Genomic DNA, 25,680 nt, shown 5'->3' on the forward strand with positions numbered 1-25,680 from the left:
TTCATTAGTATGATTGCCCTTACTGTTTAGTTAAAAAACATCCAACAGACCATATGAAAACATAGCGGACCAGATGAAAGCTTTTATTTTGTAAAGTCAAAGCTCGTGCCGTGGACCACGGCACGAGTCCACCAGCTGGGAAGGCATGAGACGGGAGGTCTCCAGGCTGCAGCCATACCCGACTCAAATATCCTTTCGGTCCCGGTGATATATTTGTATAAAAAAAAATTATATATATATATATAAACAACAGCCTTTTCAAGGCATTTGAGAAGGAAGGAGTGGTAGCATGCAAGCTCCCAAATTGACGTTCATCTGAGAAATGGAGTTTTGGATAATGTTCAGCTTCGGCAGCTTTACCTATATGCTAAAATATACAATGACTGAGGAAGGCTAGTGACGAGTCCATAGCAACCAGTGTTGAATTTCTTATTACCCAGTGTGTCTGTGGTCTCAATGGTTTATTTCATGTAAATACTAGTTTACTAGAGGAGTAACTTAGTATTTGAAGTAATGCAGTAATGCAGGAAGTGTGCATTTAGTTTCCATGCTTATTGTGTTTCCACAACACTGTCAATGAGTAAATCTACTGAAATGGCCACCACACCATAACAGAGGAGTGGGATGCGTCAGATGAGAATGCAGAGGTTTAATCATGTATGTCATGGCTGTAAAAACAACAATGGGCATCTGTATGTCTTTGCCAAGCGCAAACCAGTACAGAAGAATTCAATAAATTGTTGGGGAGACTCATCCCTTTTTTCCAATTTTCTAATCATTATGGAGGGTCATCCATAATTTATTGCTGGCGAAGGGAGGGTCAGGTCTTTTTTGATTAAAGATCCCAAAACTCCTCCGGTGGCCCCTGAAATAAATAACGAACAGTCCCTACGTTAGTATGATATGCAATTGTTTACTGGAAATTTTGACCCTCTGTTTAGTATCTGATGCTCAATATTTACATTGTCAATGTCTAAATGTCACATGTGGGTTATACATGTTTCTTTTCTTATCTAATTGAGCATGTCATTTTCTTAACTTAAAATTTGGAATGCCTTTTTCATTTCAACATTTACACCAGTATTGTGTAGTTTTTGATGTCACATATTCAGTATCAATTAAAAGAATATTCATCCTGTATGTGGTATAGTCAACATCTATACATGACAAAAAGTTTCTTCTCTTAACAAATTAAGTATGTGATTTCTTTTTTGTAAGGTATCCAATTCCTCTTCTTCGCTAGGAATTAAAAATATATCATTCATTCTTTAACCTGGTATTGTCAGAATGTCTACATACTGCTGTTAACCAAATCAATAAAGAGACAGAATGGTCAGACTGGCTATGAATGTCTTTAATGTTTCCCAGATCAGAATCACAGCATACAGTGTATAATAACTTCTAAAGTAAACAGAAATATCATCACCTCATTTATTTATATAGTTTTACTATACTTTTTTTTTTTTTTTTTTAATAATCATCTTTTTTTAAAACTCCATTATTTAACATTTTTCTTCATCTCAAGTCTTGGGTTTCTGAATTCAACAAAGAATGTTAAAACAAGACAACAGGTGCAACTTCGCAATGGAGACCAAGCCGGAGATTTATGGGAGTGACTGGGGTGTTAACCATGTGCTTACATGCACCACAGACCCGACACAGAATCAAATAACCTCAGTGATATCAAGTCATTTTGGTCTGCTTGGCTGACTGCAGTTTTCGGGCATATTGAAATGAGAATAAAACCGAAATCTAGCCCCAACTGTGTGAACCACAGGGCTGCAGCGAGTCACTTTATAACCCAGACGAGGCCAAGTGTGTGTCCACGTACCTCCAGTCTGATCCACTGTTAAACACAAATGCTCTGAAAGTGCACTGGATCTTTTCAGATTGACTTAACATTTCATCCATCTCTAAACTGTTTAGAAACGCGTCCCTGCTACATCACATCACTGTCAGGTCAACACAGCCTCCGTACCCACAATGCAACACAGTGCGTGTGGAAAGAAAAGGGCAGACCACCTGTGTGATCTCCTTATTCTACGAGGCATCTTATGGTATCAAAGCCCTCAGGTCTGTCCCACGTGTGTGATTAAGTGGCTACATGTAAACACTGCTACATGTGAAGTGAGCTGAAGCTGAATTGACTGCACCTTGCGTTTAGTGTCTCAGTTTAGAAGTCCTGACAATGAGTCACAGGCCAGTTCCCTACACTGCCATGACATTAGTTAGCTGGCCAAAGCTGGCTTTTACCAGCGCTCTGAGGTTGCCATAAATACTTACATGGATCACGCTGCACTGATTCTTCAGAAATGCCGTTAGATCATAAGATGTATTTCAAAATAAAGAACGATGAGCAATGAAACTACAGACTTAAATTATACTTTTCAAATTTGAAAATGTAATATTCACTGGAAACTAGCAAACGACAGGCCCTCTGTCGTGTGGGGGCTGCGGTGGAGATGAATTTCTGCTACAGTGAGTGTCCTGGTTAGGAATCGTGATGCTACAGGATGCCCACATTATAGTGGGCAACATGAGACAACATTCACAGTCATTTTCTAATGGCATGAAAAGTGATCCGTGGCAAGCACTTTGTACCCACCAATGTTTCTGAAACCTCAAATTATTGGCCTTTTTTGTGTGCAAATTGCACCTGTTGTCTTTTGTTGTCACAAAATAAGCATTTCATTCATTCACTCGGAAAGAAAAATGAAAAGAAAAAACAAACAAGAAACTTAATATTTACAAATATTTTGTCTGTTTGATTCTTACACTTAAAAATGTACAGTTTTGATCCTCTTCCAGATGTCGTGTGTCCGTCTCTGTCCTTGCCACCTGGTTTGGTATTTTTCCTCACACATCCAGCAGTGTCCTCAGAGCGGACACACTGCAGTCAATCTGTCACAATGGCGCCCTCCAGTGTTAGCTTATAAAATAGACAGGGAAACAGAGCAGACCAAACTAAATACCTTGTTTCTGTTTTCACCTCCGATGGTGTCATTGTAGCGGTGTTGTGGTGAGGTTTACCTCACGGCCCCTCACCGCCTCCTTATCCACTGGAGTGAGTACAAAATGGTTTATATATATATATATATATATCTCTGATCAGACATATAGGAGCCTCCGTAGGACAGATTAGCAAGGTATCCTCCTGGCAAACTTTGTGGGTAGAAAGATGGCCATGTCTTTGAACGTCTTTGCAATTGATCACTTCATCCTCTTTTGATTTGGATTCCTACATTTAAGGCTGTGAGTCTTTTTCCAATCTCCTCCCAAAGTCTCCTTCTATATAGCGTGCACCTTTTCCTTTCGCTGTCCATCATCTGTTCCACAGCATGTATCCACCTGTAGCACCCCCAAGTCAGTTGTTTTGTGTTTTACATTGTGCACGTTTCCCTTTTCAGTGGGGCTTAGAAAATCTCTGACAGGAGCAGCCAGGTACATCTGTCCCCCTCCAGCCCTATCCCCCGCCACCCCGTTAGGCAGTTATAAAATAGAAAACAAACAAACAAACAAACAGGCTAAAGCTAAAGCACAAGCAAAGACAGCACCGGTGACTAACTTCTCCCATAGTGGATGTAGGCTGCCATGTGTTCCTGGGGTGCTCACACAGCAGCACATCAGTTCAGTTCACATACTGTATCGACCAGAGTAATACCCATAATCCATGTTTGAGATCCGTAGCAGAGAATTGAAGGGGGAGGTCTGCACATTTTCACCCAAAAGAAAAGAGCAGAATCAGAAAACAGCAGTTGTCAACTCTGTTGCTTTTTACCCTGTTTAGGAGATCTGAGTCCCCCCTTTTTTTTTTTTTCAAATCTTGCAGCTCTGCGCAGCAGGCCGCGGAGGCCCGCCACTTACCCTCGGTGTGCTTAGAGTTACATTTACAACTGACGAGCTCACAAGAAAAAAGTCACTATCTTCTTGAACTAACCCCTCTGAATGTGAGGATAGTAGCAGAGCTGAACTGAGGTCAGATATTGTGTAGAACGCGGCTGACACAGTGAAGTCAGGTGTTTTGGAGTTCTGTGGTTCACAGCGGGGAGTTGATCACGGGTGATCGCCGCAATATGGACATCAGTTTGGAATACAAAGCTAGTGTACTGACAGAGGGAGCAAGTGATGTTGATACGGAGGGGGGAGGGGTTGGGTACGCAGCAGGAGGGAGCTCATTTTGGAGTCAAAGTTGTTGTTTGTTTGTTTTTTTACCATGGGAGCGATCCAGCCTGTCTGCCTCTCTATCTCTTTGCTGTCTAATTAGGGCACACACACACACACACACACACACACACACACACACACACACACACACACACACACACACACACACACACACACACAGAATATGCATGTGCTGGAAATAGGGGTGCAGACAGGACAAGGAAGGTATACATAAAAGAGCAAAGGCTCCCCGTCTCTGCTTTGTTTCTCACCCTTACTGAAATACAAAAATAATTCTGTACAGGCAAGCTACAACAACAGACATGGTACCTCACGTACCTTAAAAAAAAAGCATCATCTCCATACAGATGGGAAGAAAAAGTAGCTACTGTAGGATGATGGGCTCGCTGTATCACCTGGTTGGAGAAAAACCTCTGAATAACATCATGTTCTGTAGAAGAGAATGAAGTATGTTCACAGTTGTTCAACATCTTCTGAGATATGTGGCAATGACCCTTGGGTTGGGTTTCTACAGGATTTTCTGTGACGTTCTTGTTCTGCGAGATTAAACAAACTATCCAGAGTGGACCGATATGATTTGATTAGATTTGGGAAACGTGCATTGACAAATACAGTGTCCTTTCCCCCCGTGTCATCATCTTTAAAAATAATTCATGCATAGATCCCCGCTGAGAAAACCCATTTATATACTTTCTCCTTTGTACACATTTATATATAACTATGTATAATATCATTTCTCTATATCTATATTTTCAGCAAAAAAATCTTTCCACAAAAAACAACTATTAAACAAATGCTTGAAAAAAAGAAACCGAACATGGAAAAAAAAAAAACTAAACACAATCGAGGGCCAGTTTGGCACTTTGTCATGAGAACACACAGCATCTGTTAATTGACAGTAAATAGGAATACTCTAGAATTTTCTTTAGTTTTTTTTCTCCCTCGATGAGAAAGCAAACACAGTAGTACATACTTGGCACCAAGAATGCTGGTAGAATGAAAGTACCAGATATTAATGTTTTCATAGCTATATGATTAGTGTATGTATTCTATGCCCCCTCCTAGATCTCATTAGTTGTTAGTCCTTAGAGCAAAGGAGTGCTAGGGAGAGGGAGAGAAACACATTTCGAATGAGAGAAACAAAGCAGGAATAAGACACAGACGTAGAAAGGAGAACGGTATTTGCACATAACACACCAGGGAGAGAAAAAAAAGCCAAAGCCAAAGTAAATACAACATGAAAGGGAAAACTGCAAGGGGGCGAAAAGCATTTGTCCTTTTGACAAATGTCAGGGAGCTCGAGTCTGGAAACAGCAGACCTTTGAAAACAGTATCTTTGAAAGATCTAAATCCCCCTCCAAAACTAATCATCTGCTGCCGTGCAGTTCAGTTGCTTCTCCACACACCACCGGTGGAGCTGCTAAGTTCGACAGCACATGAAGGTAGGAAATGGGGTTGTTTTTTGGAGAAACAAGAGAGTAAGAGAATGGAACAGAGGCCCCCATCCAGAGGCCTCCGTTCTTCCTGCTCCCTAGGCCAGTCACTCCCTACTATACCCTGGTGGTGGAGTGGGGATGGGGCAGCGTGTTGTTGTGACCGGTTGAGGGGAAGGTGTTGAAGGCGTGAAGAGGCTGCATGCTGGTGATGGTACTGGGGATCATGGTGATGGTGTTGGGGGTCATCAGCGGCACGTCGTCGGGTGCGCGGCGCAGCGCCAGCGTGTAGTCCGGCGGGCATGCGGGCCGCAGGATGTCGTGGGGCCGGAGCGGCTCCATGTCGTGGTGAGCGTCGTGCTCCGAGTGCTTCATCTGCAGGGACATGATCTCCTCCTCCTGGCTGTGGGCCAGGTCGTTGGCGGGCCCGCCACGCTGCGGAGACAGCCGGTGGCGGCGCATCTCGTGCCGCTTGTCGCGCTTGTAGTAAAGGGCGGCGAAGGCCAGGATGTTGAGGAAGAGGAGCGACGCCCCCACAGCGACCGTCACACTCAGCTCGGTGGAGTAGTCCCGGGTGTCCCCGGGGAAAAGGTCCTGGTGAGGACGCTCCGAACCCTCAGCCTCCGGATCAGAGGGGAAGGTGGGGTAAGGGTGACGGGTGGTGCGGGGGCCCGGTGTCCTGGGCCAGGGTCTGTGGGTGCCTGGGCCAGGGCCTGGCGGCGAGCGGGTAGTAGTGGGGAACAGGTCCTCGTGTAGACTATGGAGGTGGGGGACTAATTCCAGCCAGAAGGCCACCTTGTTGGCCCTGTAGTTGTCTCTAACGCGAGGCTTCAAGCCAATGTGGAGGTACTGCTTGTCCTTGGAGTTGAACTTGGTCCAGATGACCTCTTCAAAGCGGTTGGGCTTGGTGTGAATGAACTTGGTGTCCTGAGGGACCGGCAGGTTAGGGTCCCTGGTGGAGGACAGAGGGGACATTTCAGTTAAGGTTTTAATCAATCCGGTTCAAAGATTTATTCATTATGAGGAGAAAGAGTTATGACTAGAGAAGTCATAAAAACACCATAAAAGGCCTTTTATTTTTTGTAACCAACCTTGAGTGCCTGGATACGGTGTTTTTATTCCTCCTCTGCATGTACTTTACTCCCTTCCATGAGCACCAGTGGTTAAAAGGATACCCAAAGAGTTCCTGCCACTTATTTCTATATTGTGTTAAAGGTGCAGTAGGTAAGACTTCTAAAACTAACTTTCTGTCATATTTGCTGAAACTGACCCTATGTTCCAGTAGAACTACATGAAGCAGGTACAGTAATTAAAAAAAAATCCAGCTCCTCTGGCACCACCTACAGCCTGTAGTGTGATTTGCAAATATCCACAGCTCCCTGTTCAGATGCACCAATCAGGGCCAGGGGGGGGTGTCTGGCTGCATGTCAATCACTGCTCATGCACACGCATTCATTCTCCCTTGTGGGGGAAGAGGCTTAGGAGACAGTTTGGGGCTTTAGCAGAAAGGGGGGAGGGACTGAGAAGTTGTCTTTGTTCAAATTTTTTGGCTCAGTCCTGGATCTTCACAATCCTACCTACAGCACCTATAACATCGAAACACTGAATTCAATCAATCAATTCTAAGTTTTTTATTTATGAACTTACAGCAAAGAGAGACGGGACACTAAACTTTTAACAACTCTACCGACATCTGGTTCGTAAGATCAGCCCCTAATCATAGACACACCACTCTTATGAAACAGGAAGCAAACACACTTCTGAACTACACTAGCTAGTTTATCCTGCAGTCCCGCCACACAGCAAAAAGAGAACTTCAAATATATCAATATGAAATAAAATCATCAGCAAGGCTTACCCAGTCTTTGCGAAGTTGGTCCAGTAAGTCATGACCACGGCACTCAACATCACGTCATTCTTGGAGAAGTTGCACGGGAACAGATCGGTCGCGCCGATCATGGGCACGCCAAACACGTACGGTATCTCATCTCCGTGGGCGGCGTCGGCCCACTCTGGCCGCGTCTCGGTCTGGCAGTGGTGGTAGAACGTGTAAAAGTAAACCGGGGACTGAAACTCGGCGTGGAGTTTGGCGGTGGCCACGGCCGGCGCCACCCACTGGTGGTCTGTAAACAGAGCTAAGAGGGTCTTCCTCCGCATGTCGCCATTGTCCCTGTCTGCCCAGTCTGTGTACATGAATTTAATGGTCTCCCTCAGGATGTCTTTGCCTGGAGGATAAGACGTGGGAGGGGGGGAAAGGGGACAGGAAAAAAAAAGGGGTAAAAGAGAAAATTGTGATAAGTTAAGAGGAAAGTAATGACAGGGATAGAACATTTTAAGAGATGAGAGTCGTCAAGAGACGTGAAACAAAGAGTGGAGGAAGATAAAAGCACACGTTGCTAAAATAAACCTGAATGACAGGAATAGGAAGACAAAAAATGAAAGAGGCGTCTGTGTTTGTATGTATGTGTGAAAGACAGATAGTTGAGAGAGAAACGGAAAGGACAGACTGAGCGAAAACAAAGGGCAAAAGAGAGAATGAGTGACACTTGAGACTGTGACGTGACTGCATTATCCAAATGTATCTGTATTTTGACTGTGTCCCGCTGTGAGGGGTTTGCAGCAGCAACGTGATTGGGAGCTGGCTGCCTGGGGGATGATGAGAGGCAGAATTTGTGCCCACGGCGCCTCAAAGGCCAAGGCACAGACCTACCATGGTGAAAGATAATCTCGACGATAAGCAATCTCTTTAGTATGCCTGTCGTGGTTGATACACTTCGGCGGGGCTCACATTTTCTTCTTCACATCTTTTTTTATCAGTCTTTGTCCAAGAAATGTTTTTAAGATTTCCGCTGGGAGCTGTAGTTTTTGACATGTTGCTGTTGATGTATTTTTTTCATTGTTGTAGAAAAGATTTGATAATGTGACAACAAATTAAGCACCTCTTGTTCTATAGTGTGTAATGCCCCATCTAGCTCAGGTATCAGTATTTAACCTGTTATATTGTATGTTCAGGTAGTCACCATATTGTAATAATGTTGTTTACTTTTATAACTTTGTTCTTTTTAATCCTTTAATTTCAGTCTTGTTGTGTGGGCCCCTGGGAGATTTCATCTAATGGGGCTTCTACTTAGTATAAACAACGACACTGCAATGTTCTGTCATCTGAGAGGCGGTAGATTGCATACAAGAAAAGACATTGAAGCCTGAAAGAAGTATAATGTTGGCAATCCTCACCCTCAGGGTAGCCATAGAGGTTGTCCACAAAGTTGGAGATGGTGTAGTCGAACGCTGCGGCTGAGATGCCGTCGTTGTCCTCGCTGTCGTCCACAAACTTCAGCCCCTCTCCTTGGTTCACTCCTATAAGGATGTCATAGTTCAGGAACTCCCCCTGGTGGTGCAATAGGGGAAGAACATGTTGAGTGCTGAAACTGTATTCAAAAACGACAGACAGGGTTTTCAGTCTCTGTACATGTCACGCATCTAAAATCACTACAGCCACGAATGCTGCTGAACACAATTGTGTTTTGTGTATCTGTCAAAATCAGCCTCGGTCATGTTTTGTATGTGATATTTATGTATACTTATATATACTAATGTACATTAAATACTTTTAGGATGTACCTAATTTTCCTCCACAAAATCAGCCAGAAACCTTTTGATGCTCACCTCTAATTATTTTTCACAGAGGGGATTTCAAATAGAGGCATAGGGAGAGTCTGGTAGCCTAGTAACAAAATAGCTGGAAAGGTAATAGTCTTTGTTTCTTCTTTTTTACTTACTTCACCTCAGTTTTTCTAATCTTCTTCCTTTTAATTGAGAACTTTAAACATACGGACCGATAAGTGAAAGCAATATTGAGACAGTGACAAGTTTTTCCAGTTAGGAAAAAGTAAGTAATGTGCATGTAAAATGTGACATGACTTGTGGCTGCACTGTGTTATAGTCAAAACCTGAAGGTCACAACGTGAAATATGAAATGAGGAAAACATATAGGTACTAAGAAAAGAAAATGAAATTAGCTAGATATAAAATTAAGTTTATTATTTTAGATTATTTCTTATCTTTCCTTTGTTTTTGTGAAATACTATATGGTTACCTCTTTAGGCCACTTAAAAGTATTCCAATGAAGCTGAGAAGGAAAAAAATCTGTCACTTCCCAGCCATGCACCCTGTGACAAAGGGTTTGCAATTACACAATGCTTTGTATGAAATTGTGAGCCATGAGTCTAGAATATGCCACTGAGGCAATGTGCTACAGTGTTTTAGGATGTGAGTTCACACCAGCTGGTAAATGTCACTGCCAGACTCCCAAGTCTGTGGAAAGGTCACACTCACACCTACTGCTCACACCTAAGTTCTTCATGTTCTCTGTGTCAGGTGTGTCATCACAGCTCAACTCAATCTACTCCTACAATGAAAAAAAGAAGACGAAAAAAGACCACAGGCCATGTGTGCAGTGCCACCTTTGATACTCACCTGCTGCATGAGGATCTCCGGATCGTCAGGCACCACGTCTCCGTCCACCACGGGGCCAAAGGCGATGTGGTAGCGCGCTGGCTGAATGTCCTGGTCCACCAGCTCCCGGAAGTTCTTGCGCCTCAGGCAGTCGACCAGGTCGGCCGTCTCCGTGTAGGTGCAGCCCACCTTCCGGGCCAGGATCTTGGTGTACTTGAGGGGCTGGTAGTTGACAGACCAGCTGGAGATGGCAGTTCCACTCTGGGCTATGGCCCTGTGGAACAGACCTGAGGAGACAGATGGGAACGGGGCCTTTACTTTACGGTATGAGGGGGTCAATTTGACATGTAAAAAAACTGTGTAAAATGTTAGGTGATCTCTCTCTAAACGTCATGTGCATTTCCCCCCAATTTGTCTTACATTTTTGCAGGCAGGATGGAGCTCTGGGAAGTTGCTGACTAAAGTTCAGTTTTCGGGTAGAACAGGATTTGAGAGAGACTACTTAAAGTGGAAATCACATATCGCTTTCTCTTTTTCCATTTTTAGAATTTCCCTTTATATAAAAAATCATCATTCTCATTAGAGCAAAGTTGGCAGACACAAGATGGGACTACAGACCCAAAGCATCTCAGATAGAGCATGATATGGTGCTGTAGCTCAGACGAAAAGAAGAAGAAAGAAGTAAGAAGTAGGACTGGGAATAAACTCATCTGAGAAGTCAAGAGAGACATTTTTCTCTTCCTTGTGCTGGCTGTTTCGCCTCTCAGACTTTTTCTCTCTCTCTCTCTCTCTCTCTCTCTCTCTCTCTCTCCCTGTCTTCCTCTTTGTCTCTCTCTCTGTCTCCTTAGTTCTGTCTGTCCTGTGCCGTTTGAACCACTCCAGTGGCTCGTTAAGAGGCCTCCTGCCTTACTCGTTTGCTCTCGCGCTCCTTTTTCTTTCTCCTTCTCTCTCCTGGGCTGAAGATTGGTCAGTTAATTATTAACCAGAGCTGCAGAGCTCCCTTTCCCTGGGAAATCAATTATAGTAAGAAGTAACTAGGAAACAGCTATACCTACATATCTGCACTGAGAAAGAAAGAAAGGGGAGAGACTGACTAAGAGAGAGGTGGAAGGTAGGTATTATTTCATTTGTCTTCAAAATAAGTTTCTTTGTTACTTCCTAAAGCCCTGCTCAGTACTTTCCTACATTTGGCGACCCTAACCCTCATTTTCATATGCCATGTCAGAGTATATTCTGTCCTCTATCTCCTCCTTTTCCCTTGAACACAGGATCCCATGGATAATGTCTTCCCCTCTACATCCCCCACCCTTCATCATATCAGTATCACTTACAACCCCTCCCTCCATACTGTCTAGCGCTTCCATCCTGCCATCCATCCTGTGCGTATCTGCTGTCGCACTTGATTTGTGACGGTGTGTTGTTGACATGATTGGTGTCCCTTAAGGGTGGGGATGACAGACTCCTTACCTGGCATCCCTGGCGGGGGGGAAGGAGGAGGAGGAAGGTGGGGGGGGAGCATGACAGACAGGCGGTCGTCTAGAGGGCTGACGTTACACCGTTAGATGCTGATGAAGACGAGGAGGATGATGCCGATGGGGGTGATGGCAAAGCGAAGGCATGAGAATGGACTGGTGGCAGTGTGAGGGGGGTTGGTAGTCAGCGACAGGAGACAAGGGGTTAATACAGGCTTTCCCCAACCGTTAGGGTCCCTCTGCTGCTAAACTGGGGGCTCCCCTGAAAGATTAATGATTAAACTACCATGACTGCCAGTAGTTTGTTGCCATGTAAAAACAAACAAGCAAGCATTGGTGGGTTCAAATGTCAGTGATGCTAATAATGTGTAATTAAAGGGGACATATCTTGAAAAACTCACTTTTGCAGTGCTTGTGCACATACATTAATGTATCTGGGGTGCCTAACAACCCCAAAACTGTGAAATAAGAAAGCCCAAAAGTCAGCTTTTTTTGTTGGCTATCATAGTTCAGAAAACATTGTATTCAACAAGCCATTCTCATTTGGTTCCCCTTCCTATGTCACATGCAGGCTCATTACAATATCCCCCCCCCCCCCCCCATCTGAGTATCTCCACCCACGGCTTGAGAACTACCTTTGCAAATCAGCCAGAGCAGACAGGCGCTAAAACGGAGCATTTCAGACACAGGGTGAAAAATAATGTGGTTATGATATGTCTCATTTAAGTAATGGGTTGCAATGCCAATGCAAATTGTTAATTCCTATGCACAGTACAAGTATTTAAGACAACACTAAACTTTTCAAACAGTCAACATGCTTTGTATTTGCACTTTATGCAAGTCACAAGCACTCTGTGACCACTGTTATCATGATATAAACATAACAGTTAGGGCCTTGGGAGGTTTCTAATGGCTACGTAAGTCACCTGCCAATAAGGGAAAAAAGGTTGGGTGTGCCCGGGTTAACATGAAGGGTTAACAGACATCAGTGGTAATTAGAGAGGTTGTGTTAAATGGACACAGTGACACGGCAGCAGTGCACAGATGCTCACTCAAGCTTTGACACAACACATTGTTCCTGAGGCACAGACAGAATGAATCAAAGTTAGAGACGTGTCGGACACACACACACACACACACACACACACACACACACACACACACACACACACACACACACACACATACACACACACACACACACACACACACACACACACACACACACACACACACACACACACACACACACACACACACACACCGGTGATTGAAACAGAGTGTAGTTGTGTGAATGCACTGTCTCTAATCTCTCTCTCTCTCTTCACCCACCATTTCTTCCCTGTTTCTGTCCTTTGCGGTTTGAGTGTGTGAGAAGGAAAATGAATAGAGGAGAGAGATATTGAGGGAGAGTCCTCGAGCAGCGCAGAGAACAGAGAAGTTACGATTGGCGGAAGACAGCTTCGAGAACAGCATGATCAAAGGCAGCGAGTGCGTGACCATTTGGCTGCGGCCTCGTCTGCCACACTGATCTCAATTCAGATCAAAGTCGATTGGTCCGTGGGCCTCACTCTTTTGGTGGTGCAGTGTTAACACTTAGCCCTCGGGGTGTGTTGTTGGTAATGGGGTGCATGAGGTCACATGGATGTAGGTTTTTTTTTTTTTTCCGGCAGGAGGTAGAGCCTCTCTGCTTGCCGAGCAGTGGACTGTTAACAGAGCCTGGAGCGCTCGCCAAGTCAGGTGATGTGGGCTAAGGTTGGAGCTCCAATGTCATTTATCCTACACTGACATAAACGACATCACCTGGATCAAACCTGGACTCGCTCATTAGCCACATGACTGCTTAAAGTCTTCAGTTCAAAGGATAAGCAGTGTTTTCCTCGGAGGATAGAGGTGTCAAGCGAACATCACAGGACTTAACGATCTCTGGGCTGGACGCTGCTCGCTGAGCTTCCATCCGACTACATGGCTATAGCAGGGTTATGATACTCCATTACATTTACATGGGTCATCAAATGGCCAAAGGATAAATAAAGCTAGATTTACTATATACTATACTGAGCATGACACAAGTAATTCCAAGCAACAAATACGGGAACATACATTTTTTTGTTGGAGTTTCAAAAGTTGAATTGGACATTCAGGTGGGCATTGCCATCTGTTCCCAGCAAATATATAGAACAAATACACACAGATGGTTTGTAAATATGCACTGTGGCTATTCAGGGATTAGTGAGGAATGAGCTACACTAAGGACTGAAACATTAATTGATCGGGTGGAGTTCACGTAAGCAGCCACAACCCATGTGTCAAGAAATTTGTGGAAAAGTAATGAGCCGTTCACAGGGCTGGATCCAGGCTATTAGCGATCACACAAAAACTCAATCAATCACCATATTCAGGTAATCTAATGACCAGTAGGAACAACATTGTGCTTGGTTTTTCTATAATAATAATAATAAAAAAAACAGTTGAGGTGACAGACAAAGAAAAATAGATTCTGTACCAACAAAACAAACAACACAATGCAACAGAGTCTTCATTTACCCTCCGAGTGGTGCGAGAGGATGAGGAGGTTGACGCAGGACGCCCCAGCTCCTGAGCCGAAGATGGTGATCCTCTCTGGGTCTCCGCCGAAGTGGCCGATGTTCTCGTTGAGCCAACGCAGGGCCTGAATCTGGTCCAGCAGGCCGTAGTTCCCTTTAGCCGACTGATCACCGGTGCTGAGGAAGCCTGGGTATTTGTATACACAAGGATGGATATAGGAAGAAGGTGAGGGAGGATATTTAAGAGAGGAGAGGGATAAGGACGGGAGGGAAAAGAACAAAGGAAATGAGGATATAGAAGGAGAAGGGATGCAGAGATGGGAGGAGAATAAAGAGGCAAGAGAGAGACAAGATGACGTTAGCATCAGTACCTTTAGTATTTAGTACCTGTCTGGGAAATGTTCCCTACTTTGGCCTGTCAATCAGCTTCTGGCTGAGAGGGAATTGCATGAGAACAAGTGTGAGTGTGAGTGTGTGTGTGTGTCATCAACAAGGAGTGACAGACGGCACAAGAGGAAGCAAATTGCTTTTTCAGCTGCTCTCTTAATGACGTTTACTCTAATGGCACTGAGCAGGGACTTTTACACAAAGCCACTTACAAACTACCAGCCTGCACTCCCACAAATATAGTAGGTGACTCTAATCGGAATCACACCCGTAACTGGATTACAAGTGACGACACACTTTTAGGATTTAGGATTGTACAATGTCTTTCTTTTTAATTTTAATTTTTTATTTTTGGAGCAAAACAACTGGCCATCAATAATGTTATGGCATGGAAGTTTGAGAAGAAACTTTTTACTTTTACAGTAGAAATATTTACCAATAGGCCTTTTTCACAGCACAGGTGTTACTTACAGTAAGTGTCCCAGCAAGCCATGGTGCCATGTGTGACAGTGAGCCAGCATGCACTGAAACTGAAGCAGCTAAATGGAATTCAGCCGTCATTCATTTTCCTACTGTGACATGTCAAAATGTGTTCCAGGAAAAAGGTCTGTATATAAGAAGCCAATATAGGATATCCCTTATCCTAATTTAAACATCAGTAATGTAGAAACCATGGAAAACTTGGATGAGGTTAAACTATAAGCTATCTATATTTTAATTACCTGTGAAAGGATAATACCTGTATATTTTTATCTATGGTAACTGTATTTTCTTATTGTCTACAAATGCCATATTAAAACTGAATTGATTCCAATAACCAGATGTGTATCCAGCGTTTTCCTTTGTGCCATATATATATATATTCACTAGAGCACCAAATGTCTATTAATCCTCAGCAAGAACATTTGCTAAAACCTACAATGCCCAGCTGTTTTATGAAATTACTGACAAAAAAAGGAAGGTATATTCATGGCCAGTTAAAAAAAAAAAAAATTACATGTTCAGTAGGAACAAATTGGCTTGGCGCTGACACGCAGCACTGTTAGCACATTAGTGATTAGTTCAATACTTTGATCTTATGATGTTTGTCAATTTCTTCATCGTAAAGACTGTTGTTTTATGGGTATACAGGTGACAAGAAATCCTATTTGCATATCCCAATTATCTTGTGGAATGATATTGTACTGCACATTCCTCAACGTTTCTCTGTAAGACAATTCATTCAACATTCATCAGAGCATTGTAATAATAGCTCAGCTTTTCTGCTGTTAGCTGACATTTGCCTCTCATGATTACTGCCGAGTATCTTCGATTGTTCCGCCAACGACCTAAATCTTTTCTATTTCTATTTCTATTTCTAGTACCAATTAACAGGCAGCCTCTCAGATCCCTAATTAGGGCTTTATTAAAGGTAGGTGCACAGGAAAGGTCATCCATTAAGCCTATACAGTAGGGGCTAAACGATTTTTTTTTTTTTTAAGATTATTTTTTTGGGGCTTTTCCCCTTATTATACAGTGACAGTGGACTAGAGTGGCTAGAAAGGGGGAGAGAGATGGGGGATGACACGCAGCAAAGGGCAGCAGGTTGGATTCGAACCCGCGGCGCTGCAGGACTCAGCCAATGTGGGGCGAACGCTCTTACTAGGTGATCTAGAGGCCGCCCCGGGCTAAATAATTGTATACAGTTAGATGCTAGCATCCAATAAAACACAAACATACAGTATGTTGTCTGCTCTGGGCGCCTAATTAGTGTTATCAAGATCTTTTATTAAGATTCCCAATCAGACCCAATGCAAAGTCACAAGCATTGTTTCACTTCCATTCTGTTCAGTGTTAATTACATTTTATAATAGGTTTAGTTGCTAGTTAGGCAGGTCAGGAGTCATGTATTCCTTTCAAAAATATTTCCAATGAGCCAGCCTCCTCCTAAGGATGTGAATAAGATGCCACCTTGTGGCGAAAACACAGCAACGACATACACTTTCTCTGAATATTATAGAAACATTACAGAGAACATTTGATTCAAAAGTGTAATGCGGAGCAATAAAATACACAAAGGCTGAGGCATATAATTATGACGTTAATTAATTATGTAGAGGCTGTAACTGTAGCTGAACAATTAATTATTGCTTTAACAGCTAGAATTTATACCTACTGAAGTTCACAACAGCCAATCATTTCTCTCTTCATCCTGCAAGCACAAACCAAATCAATATGCATCATCTGAGATGATCCACAAAAACAAAAAGTACACATCAGTAAGCACTTCATGCATTTCCTGGCTTCAGTGCTGCTCTTTAAAACACCACAAACACACAAAAATAAGCTGCACGTCTGAGTGCATTCATTAAGCCGAGGACAAACACGAGGCATATAAGCTGCCTAATGCCCTACTGTAATCACCGTGATATATTAAACCTCACCAATTATGCTTATGAGGTCATTAATTAAGCTAATGAATGCAATACTTCTATGTCAGCGTCGTTTCTTGCACACAATATGTGAACGGTGTTCATCTGAAGTCCAGATATTAAAATGCGGAGAATATCAAAATCACTGTTGTGCTTTTTGAGATTATTGATTATCTATTTTTGCTCTTTAATTTCCATTCTTACAAACGTGTACTGTGCTGGTGGGACGTCAACAAAACAGAAGCGACAGAACTGGACTACACAGAGCCACAAGATCCTATAACGTTATCTTGTTAGAACCAAAGCCTCTGTCTTTCCTGCACCTTCACGCTGCATCCACCTGATGGTGTGTCAGTGTACAACAGCGGGCCACTTCACCCATCCTCCCCTTCCTCTATAATCTGATAAAAGGCTTGGAAAAAAAAAACAGAAACAGAGGAGCTGGTTAAAACGCTGTAATGCAAGATGAAAGCGCAGCTCTACATGAATAGCCTTTAAAATGGCTGTGGTAAGGAATGGTGGTAAGCAGGGGTAAGGGAGAGAGAGAGAGAGAGAGAGAGAGAGAGAGAGAGAGAGAGAGAGAGAGAGAGCATAAAGGAGAAGGATAGTGGGTGTTCTGTGAGTCCCGGATAGAGATGCAGTGTTTCATCTGCCTCCAAGACACCAGGGGTTAGCGCACACACGCACTCTCACACACACTCTCACACTCACACTCTCACACTCACACACACACACACACACACACACACACACACACACACACACACACACACACACACACACACGGACACTGATCAAAGGCTGACACTACAGAGAAGACTGCCTCCTTTTCTCTCCACCTCCCTCTGTCTTCCCCACACACAGAAAACAGATGCACACAACACGCAAACATGTGAGCACACAAAGACAGAGAAATAATGCAAATACATACTCTCCATCGCACATGTAAGCGGCGCACGCTTGCACACACAGAGCCTATGTATAATCATTCAAACATGCTAGCGCCCACACGCCCAGTGCATGCTCATTTTTTTTCTGTGTTTAGACCAAACAATATTTTTGTGCATCTATGAAGTCACAATAAAGCAGCAAAGGGCCTTTTATGTGCCATCAGAGAGCCATGACATTATGCTTATAGAACTAATATGCCTATGCAGGTTATTTGTGTGTGATGGATGTGAATGCAGCCATACTTGGCATAATGATTTGTACGTGCGCGCAGAGGTGCATGCATCTGTGACTTCTGAGTGCAGCCATACATGTGATTATGATTTGTGTGTGAGAAGTGAGGCTGCTGGATGACAAACGGTGCTTTAAACACACCAAATCCTATGTGGATTCATTGTTAGAGGCTGACATGGGTGCCATTGCTCTCTGTGTGAGTGTGTGTGTGTTCTTGGCATAGCATGGTAATTATTGTCTATCAGAGGAGAGTGTGTGTGTGTCGTCCAGAGAAATGAACAGATGTGGGCAGCTCGAAGCATCTGAATAATGTATAGGAGACACACATTTTCAACAGGACACACACACACACACACACACCTCAGATTGTGCCTGGTTCTTTCTAAAGTGATGAACGCCGCCTGCTTGTTAGATAGGCTGCACGTCTACAAATGGTGTCTAAGTGTATTATTGCCATTACAGCAGCGTGCCTCACTGTTTATGCCACAAGTCTAACCATGCTATCATCCTGCCACCACGTTAAACACTTTGCCATTTCCAGAGTGTCTCGCCGAATACGCAAGGGAGGGAAAAAGGTTTTTGGAAGTGGTAAAAAATGGAAAATGAGAAACATCCCCCCCTCCACACCTTTTTTTTTGTAAGGGAGCTTATAAAGAGGCTTTTTTTCCACAAACACCACTCTGGCTTAGACACAGCGATTGGCCTTGGGTGATTCGCTCCGCTCTTCTCCCTCTTTGCTATTGTGCTCTTTCTCTCTCTAAAGTTGTTATTACTATTGCCTGGCTGTGACAACCAAATTATCCGTAAAATTATTCAGATTTTATGCCCTCATACTGGGCAGGACCCCTTTTAAGTGTGCTGTGTGTGTGGGTGGGTGGGTATGTCTAATGTATACCCTTTCCTGAGCAGTAAAACAATGGCCTTTTTCAGATGTAAACAATCAGCTGAATAAAGAGGAAACCTGCTTGGTATCACTAGCAGTCAGCACATCTCAACAACTGCAGTGTGTTAATGATGCCGTGCTCCTATGCGTTACTATGAAACCCACGTAACTTCTAGGCAAGTCCCGCCCTATGAAGCAACTTGATTGGTTGGGGTTAGGCATTGACCTTGAGTGGTTAAGGTTAGGATAGCCGATTGGTCAGGGGACAGGACCTGAACAAATTGGGTTTGTTACCTTGTGTAAGCATGGACGCCTGGCCAATAGTAGTGTGTCAATGCTATTGAAAGGCGGGACTTGCCTAGACGTTGCGTGGGTTCCATAATAACGCTGCTCCTACGATTAGAATAAGCACTAGACAGAGCCACGGTGCCTCTGCAAAATAGCCTCAGGAATGAACTTTTGGTGGAACATGTGAACGTTCAAAAGTTGTTTTAGTCGTGCAACAGAAAACTCAGATTGGACAGATAGTCTAGCTAGCTGTCTGGATTTACTCTGCAGAGATCTGAGGAGCAGTTAACCATAGTCCTCAGAAATCCACCGGAGTTTAAAATTCCAACACAAAGAAAGAGGAAGGTAACGGACATCTGGCCGAAAAGAGGGACATCCGGCGGAATTTCTGGCGACACCAGAGCAATCCAGGAAGTGGAATGTCGTGGCTATAGACTATGCTAATGCTAACCCAACATGTCTTAATGCAGCTGCTTTACATTTAAAGCATTCAACTAAATCACGGGGTGACATATTGTGAAGCAGACGCAGGAAACGCGATGTTTGTCTCCACTATGTTTTATTTCAGACAAAGTAGCTGCTCAAAAAGCGTTTGCTATAACGCACGCTTTAGCGCACACTTGCTGTTACCACCAGGTATCGCCAAATCCACCAGGACTTAAATCTTGAGGAATACAACTTTGACCTGTCAAATGTTATATGTTAATTGTCAATTACCCTTTTGGTTTTTGCACCCTTTCCTCTCTCTTTCACTATATTATTTTCATGGATGCTTCTTCATTTATTCTTGCCTCATTCCTTCTTTCATCTCCCTGGTCCCCCGTGGCACAATCCTCCCATCTTTCAGGGTTTAGTCTGGAGCTCTGGCAGGTTGCCTCTGAAGTCCTGTCCTGTGTGTGTGTGGACTTTTTTTCAAACCTTGTCACTCTCTCGCTCCCCCTTTAGTCGTAGGGCCTATTGTGTGTGTTTTGATGTTGTCTCAAGCTGTGTGTTGTCATACTGTATGCTCTGTGTTTGTGTGGTACAACACAGAGATACTGTAACAAAAGAGAAAATGTGTGTGTGGACGCTGGTGATAGAGAAACCAGGCCAGCTCCCAGCAGAGTACGACTCTGTAATGTAAGTATTTCTCAGAGCCTCATTCTGCACATGCATGTTCATGTGTTAGTGTGGGATTAGCATTGAGGAGTGTGATTGCTCTTGTTTTTGTCACGGGCCGGTCCAAGTGTGTCACACACACACACACACACACACACACACACACACACACAAAGGGAGGATGACAGAGAGGAAGAAGGATAAGAGCCTCTGACAGAGACTGAATGAATCACAAAGGGACAGACACAGGCAGAGGAAGTGAGATGATACATTGTCAGGTGTGTGTGTGTGTGTGTGTGTGTGTGTGTGTGTGTGTGTGTGTGTGTGTGTTTGTGTGTCCACAGTGACAAGAAGAAGGACCAGTATCTATTTCACTCTCCTTCTTTAACTAGAGTCTTTATAGAGTGGCTGTGTGCGTCTATCGATCAGGTTTTGTTGCCCTGTGAACACTTTTACAGCTCACCTGTCTGATGATCTCACACTCCCATCATGAGTGTGTGTATGCTCAGAATTGCAAAGCCTTTTTTTTTGGGGGGGGGCGTTCTCATCTCTTCCTCAGCCTCCTTCCTTCCCTCCACTCCTGTTTAGTTTATCCATCACTTGGCTCCCCTGGGTGTTGCTGTACCTGGGGGATTCTATCCAGTCAGAGGGTAATGGCGGGTGAAATAGGGGTGCTATGGGCCAGATCGGACACAATGTATGGCACACTGTGTGTGGGTGCGTGGCTAGCATGTGTACAAAGCTACAGTAATTGTTTTTAGTCATTGCTGTGTTTGACCAACTGAAAAGACCCCTACTGTGAAGCTTTTGTGTGTGTGTTGTATCTTATCTATGAGACAGGTGGTGTCATAAGTGAGAGGTGTGGCCCATATAACACCATCATTTTAGTCTTTGGTTGTTTTTTGATTATTTAGATCAGGTCTAAGGTCTACTGAGCTTGACAGGTGCCTGGGCTCTGCCATACGCTGCTAGTTACTGATATGTTGTCTCCATTGGAATTTGACCCTTTTTAGCCCTAAAGAATAGATTCCCTTTTTTTCAAAAAAAAAAAAAAAAAAAAAAAAAAGTATTGGTTTGGTTGAAAAAGTCCTGAACTAAGTATAAATCATTATGTGAAACTGTACCACGTTTCAAAAAATAAAAACATGCTCAGTAGCACAAGATTCTCCATTCGTCTGCCACTGACTAGCCAATATCTGACAATTTCAAAAGTCCCCGAACACCTATTTTCTCAATCACTTCCTTATTATGTGTGACGTGGTCTTACATTATCACTTTTTCTGAAAGAGAACAGTTTTGATCATTTCAATTGACAGAATCGGTTTGTACTGTTTTGTCTGAGCTGTTTCACTGGTGCCACGTACTTCCATATATCGATCACGATTATCATATCAGAGCAAACCACACCACACCCACATAGTCCTGATAAAGCTGAGTTTTTGAGTTTTAAACTTAAGGTCCTATGTTGTAAAAAGTCAGATTTCCATGTATTTTGATTATAAAGCAGGTTGAGATGCTATATAAATCCTGTGAAAGCATCAAACACTTAATCCACAGTGAAATGCACACAGCCCGTATTCAGAGACTGTGCCTTTAAACTAGCCGTCTGGACTTCTGTTTGGGTGTGATGTCCAAACTAAACTATACATAGGTACAAACTGCTGCTACAGTGCCGTGCCAAGCTCAGATAACCCTGATGACATCACTTGGGTCATTTAGCGAGCTCCTCCAGAGACTTAGCAGCATTCATCATGCATGAGAAGACTGACTTTGACATTTAGTTTGTGGAGTGGCCAAAATGTTAAAAAATAAAAAAGATTGAATCCAAAAAATCCCAGAAGTGCCAAAATCAGCTCCACATAACCATTATCTTGGTCCGACGTGACAACAAAACATTTACGCAATGCTCCTGACCATGAATGGAGGAAAAAAAGAAGAGATGGAGAGTGGGAAACAGAGGGAGGAAAACAAGAGCTAATGAATCCCCAAACTGCTGTCCATGCCTGCTCCAGCAGCAGCAGCAGCTGTGCGGTGGTTAGGATTTACTGAGCAAAACAAACAAACAGCAAAAATAAATGGATAAACACACATTGAGCGTCTAAAGGGGTGTGAGAATGTGTGTATGTGTGTGTGTGTGTGTGTGTCTCAGAGCATCCGAGTATGCTTGTCTGTATGCGGGTCTTTTGTATTTGTATTTGTATGTTTATGTGCTTATGTTGGGGGTTGTGGGGGTCTGTCTGTGAATGTATGTGTGTGTGGGGGGAGTGAATGGCTGTTGTGTCTGTGCATCTCTGGAGCTAAAAGTAGACCTCTGCTATTCCACTACGCGCTGGCAAAATGTAGCAATACTTCAAACGGAGCCCATGCTGGGTTGGCCTAGATACTGTAACCACTCTTCACGTAGCACCCAGTTTGCATGGCACTGAACATGGTGCAGTTAAGCTGAGCATGGGTTTTGTTGAGCTGGCACTGGCACATGCTTTTTATTGGAATCATTTTTATTTGGCCATTTGTCATCGATCATTATAAAGGTATAACAATTCTCAGTTTGCAACTTTAAAAAAAGATGTGCTAATGAAGTGTGGCTCTTTTTTGGTTAACCACCCTATATTATGGTTCCTTTCTAAATCAATGTATTATTGAGGAGTTTTTCTACGCTCTTCAGGCTAAACCCGCAGCTCAAAAGTGAACAGAAAGCCTCAGCCCTACAAATTTCACATGAAAACATGTTCAATGGAACAGCCTCCATTGGAGAAGTGTGTAATAGATTCATTATTCAGCTGCTAACCTCCTTCTCAACTTCCAGCATTGGATTTACGCTGGGGGAGGTTCAGCGCTGAGATGCTCCGCTCTCTGCTGCATGATTGATACCAAACTCAACACCTAAGTATGTGTATCATTCTCACACACACACACACACACATTTACACGATGATCCTGTCCATCAAAAGTTAAACAACATAACTGACATTCATCGAGATGTCTGATGTTTTCCCCTTCCATGGCCGTGTAATTAAAATATGCAAATGATAACATGAAATGCATTTCACTCGGATGTTGACAATGCCAGTAATGCCGAATGCCTTCAGTATTGGAAGGTAATTGCCAGATAAGGTTGCTCTGCATCAAACGTGTGGACGACATGGGCCTGGGTGCGTTTGACAAAGCATTCAGAGCTTTATCTCCAGCGCATAAAGAAGCCAATCTGACTCCTGCATCATGAGTTTGTGAAGGACGACTTCTCAAATCCCTCTTTATTACTCATCCTTCACTCACTCTCTCACACACACACACACACACACACACACACACACACACACACACACACACACACACACACACACCTTTTGATTACTCCGACCTTGCTTCCACCTACATGTATATAGTGTTTACCCAGTGTTGTTCTGTGCACTAGCATCGCCTACACGTTCTATGTATTTGTCGAGTTGTGCAGGTCAGAACTTCAAGGTTAACTAGTCTGCTAGTGGCTGACCAATAAAACAATACAAATTGTATATCATGATCATTTAAATGAATGTATCTAAAACGTTTTGTCTTCTTGTAACGTTTTATTGCACCAATTGTCCTGTATTTCTTTTGTAAACGTATTGCTCTAATAAAAGAAAGAAAACAAAATGTGCAAAATAACTCATAGCTGTCAAATGCAGTGGAATAAACACTTAAGTGGAGTTGAAGAAACATGAAATGGAACATTTCCAGCAACGCACAAATCTAAAGCATTTGGGAAAATGTACTTCATTACATATTCCACAGTAAAAACTAAAGGCATACTTGGTGTATGAAAGGGCCCATTACATTGACAAGATGACACATGGTTGGTGACAGAGTGGTGGAGTATGACAGGGTTAACCCAAAGGCCAAAGGCAACTAACTGGGCTATCATATTCTACTTCACAATAAAAGACAAACTGTGCTGAAGGCTTTTTCCAGAGGTGCTGTTTTCCCTCTTCACACCACCACATACACATGGAAAACACTGCTCCAATGTGCAGAGACAGATAACGCCATTTGTCAGCCTCATGATTTGTGCCTGGGCCTTTGTCAAACCACTAATTGTTCAGAATCAGAATCAGAAAAGCTTTATTGCCATGTACGTTTTTTACACATACAAGTAATTTGTTCTGGTGTTGTAGGTGCATGTCACATTCTCTAAAATAAGTTAAACAAACAGGTTAAACAGAATATGTATATATATGTATACATATATATATATATATATATACATATATATACATATATGTATATATATATATATATATATATATATATACATATATATATGTATATGTATATACATATATATATATATGTATATACATATATATATATATATATATATATATATATATATATATGTATACATATATATACATATTCTGTTTAACCTGTTTGTTTAACTTATTTTAGAGAATGTGACATGCACCTACAACACCTATCTATCTATCTATCTATCTATCTATCTATCTATCTATCTATATCTATATCTATATCTATATATATATATATATATATATATATATATATAAAAAGGCATACATATAATACTGTATAATAACGTCCCAGTTATCACCAGAACTGGGTAGTTACCCCAGGGACAGAAATGAAACTCATTGGCCCAAAAATTCAAGGAAAGACTAACAAAAGCCTCTTCATGTCCTCACTGCCGATAGACTACAATGAAGTGAAGTGAACAATCAGCAGGGTGAACAGGCACAAAGAGAAAGGACCTGTCAGACAGCAGTATGCAGTGTTCCGCGATAGGCAGAGTGCATCCATTCCTGCAATTCCCCACCACACTCTCTCTCTCTGTTATCTAGAGCAGAGGAACTCAGGAAATCGTTTTTCAGCCAAGGACCCCTTACAAGATAGAGAACATACCGGGGACCCCCTCATGGATGTCCCTTGGAATAACTTGAACGTACCCTTTTTTCTTATTTTTTTTTTCTTTTTTTACACTTCTATAGTCTTAGTTATGTGAATTAACAAAAGAACTGTATTAAAAAGATATTAGACATGTAATAAACATGTTTGCAGATTCTAACCCCTTTTTTCCACCGGGCGCGTCTGTGCTGCGTTCTGGAGGCGACGCAGCCCCCGCGAGCCATCGCTGCCATTCAAGTCAATGCTTGATATTCCATCAGCAGCGGCGCGTCCCAGAAGTGGGCGCTCAGCCCCCCCCCCAAATATCTTTTATTCGTCCTCTACAACACGGATGACGAGAGATTCATCTTGGAGGTGGAAAACCATAATAGACATCACAGATCCTTTTTTATTTATAAGGATAATGCCAGAAAAGAGAAGGCATGGAGTTTAATCACA

The 25,680-nt window shown here is 42.9% G+C and overlaps 1 protein-coding gene across 3 annotated transcripts in view; it reads right to left on the reverse strand.

Moving 5' to 3' along the window:
- Positions 1–1,339: 1,339 nt before the first annotated feature.
- nlgn2a (neuroligin 2a) overlaps positions 1,340–25,680 on the reverse strand; it is a 218,390-nt gene continuing 194,049 nt past the window's right edge. For all 3 annotated transcript variants that reach the window (XM_036005502.1, XM_031288526.2, XM_031288525.2), the window contains 5 exons: positions 14,093–14,278; positions 10,095–10,360; positions 8,853–9,006; positions 7,477–7,843; positions 1,340–6,570 (listed from right to left, as the gene is read on the reverse strand). In XM_036005502.1, the coding sequence (XP_035861395.1) occupies positions 5,736–6,570; positions 7,477–7,843; positions 8,853–9,006; positions 10,095–10,360; positions 14,093–14,278 (1,808 nt within the window). In that variant the 3' untranslated portion in view covers positions 1,340–5,735. The remainder of the gene's footprint in view (positions 6,571–7,476; positions 7,844–8,852; positions 9,007–10,094; positions 10,361–14,092; positions 14,279–25,680) is intronic.

This window comes from Sander lucioperca, chromosome 9 (assembly GCF_008315115.2).
Source record: "Sander lucioperca isolate FBNREF2018 chromosome 9, SLUC_FBN_1.2, whole genome shotgun sequence".
Taxonomy (NCBI): domain Eukaryota; kingdom Metazoa; phylum Chordata; class Actinopteri; order Perciformes; family Percidae; genus Sander; species Sander lucioperca.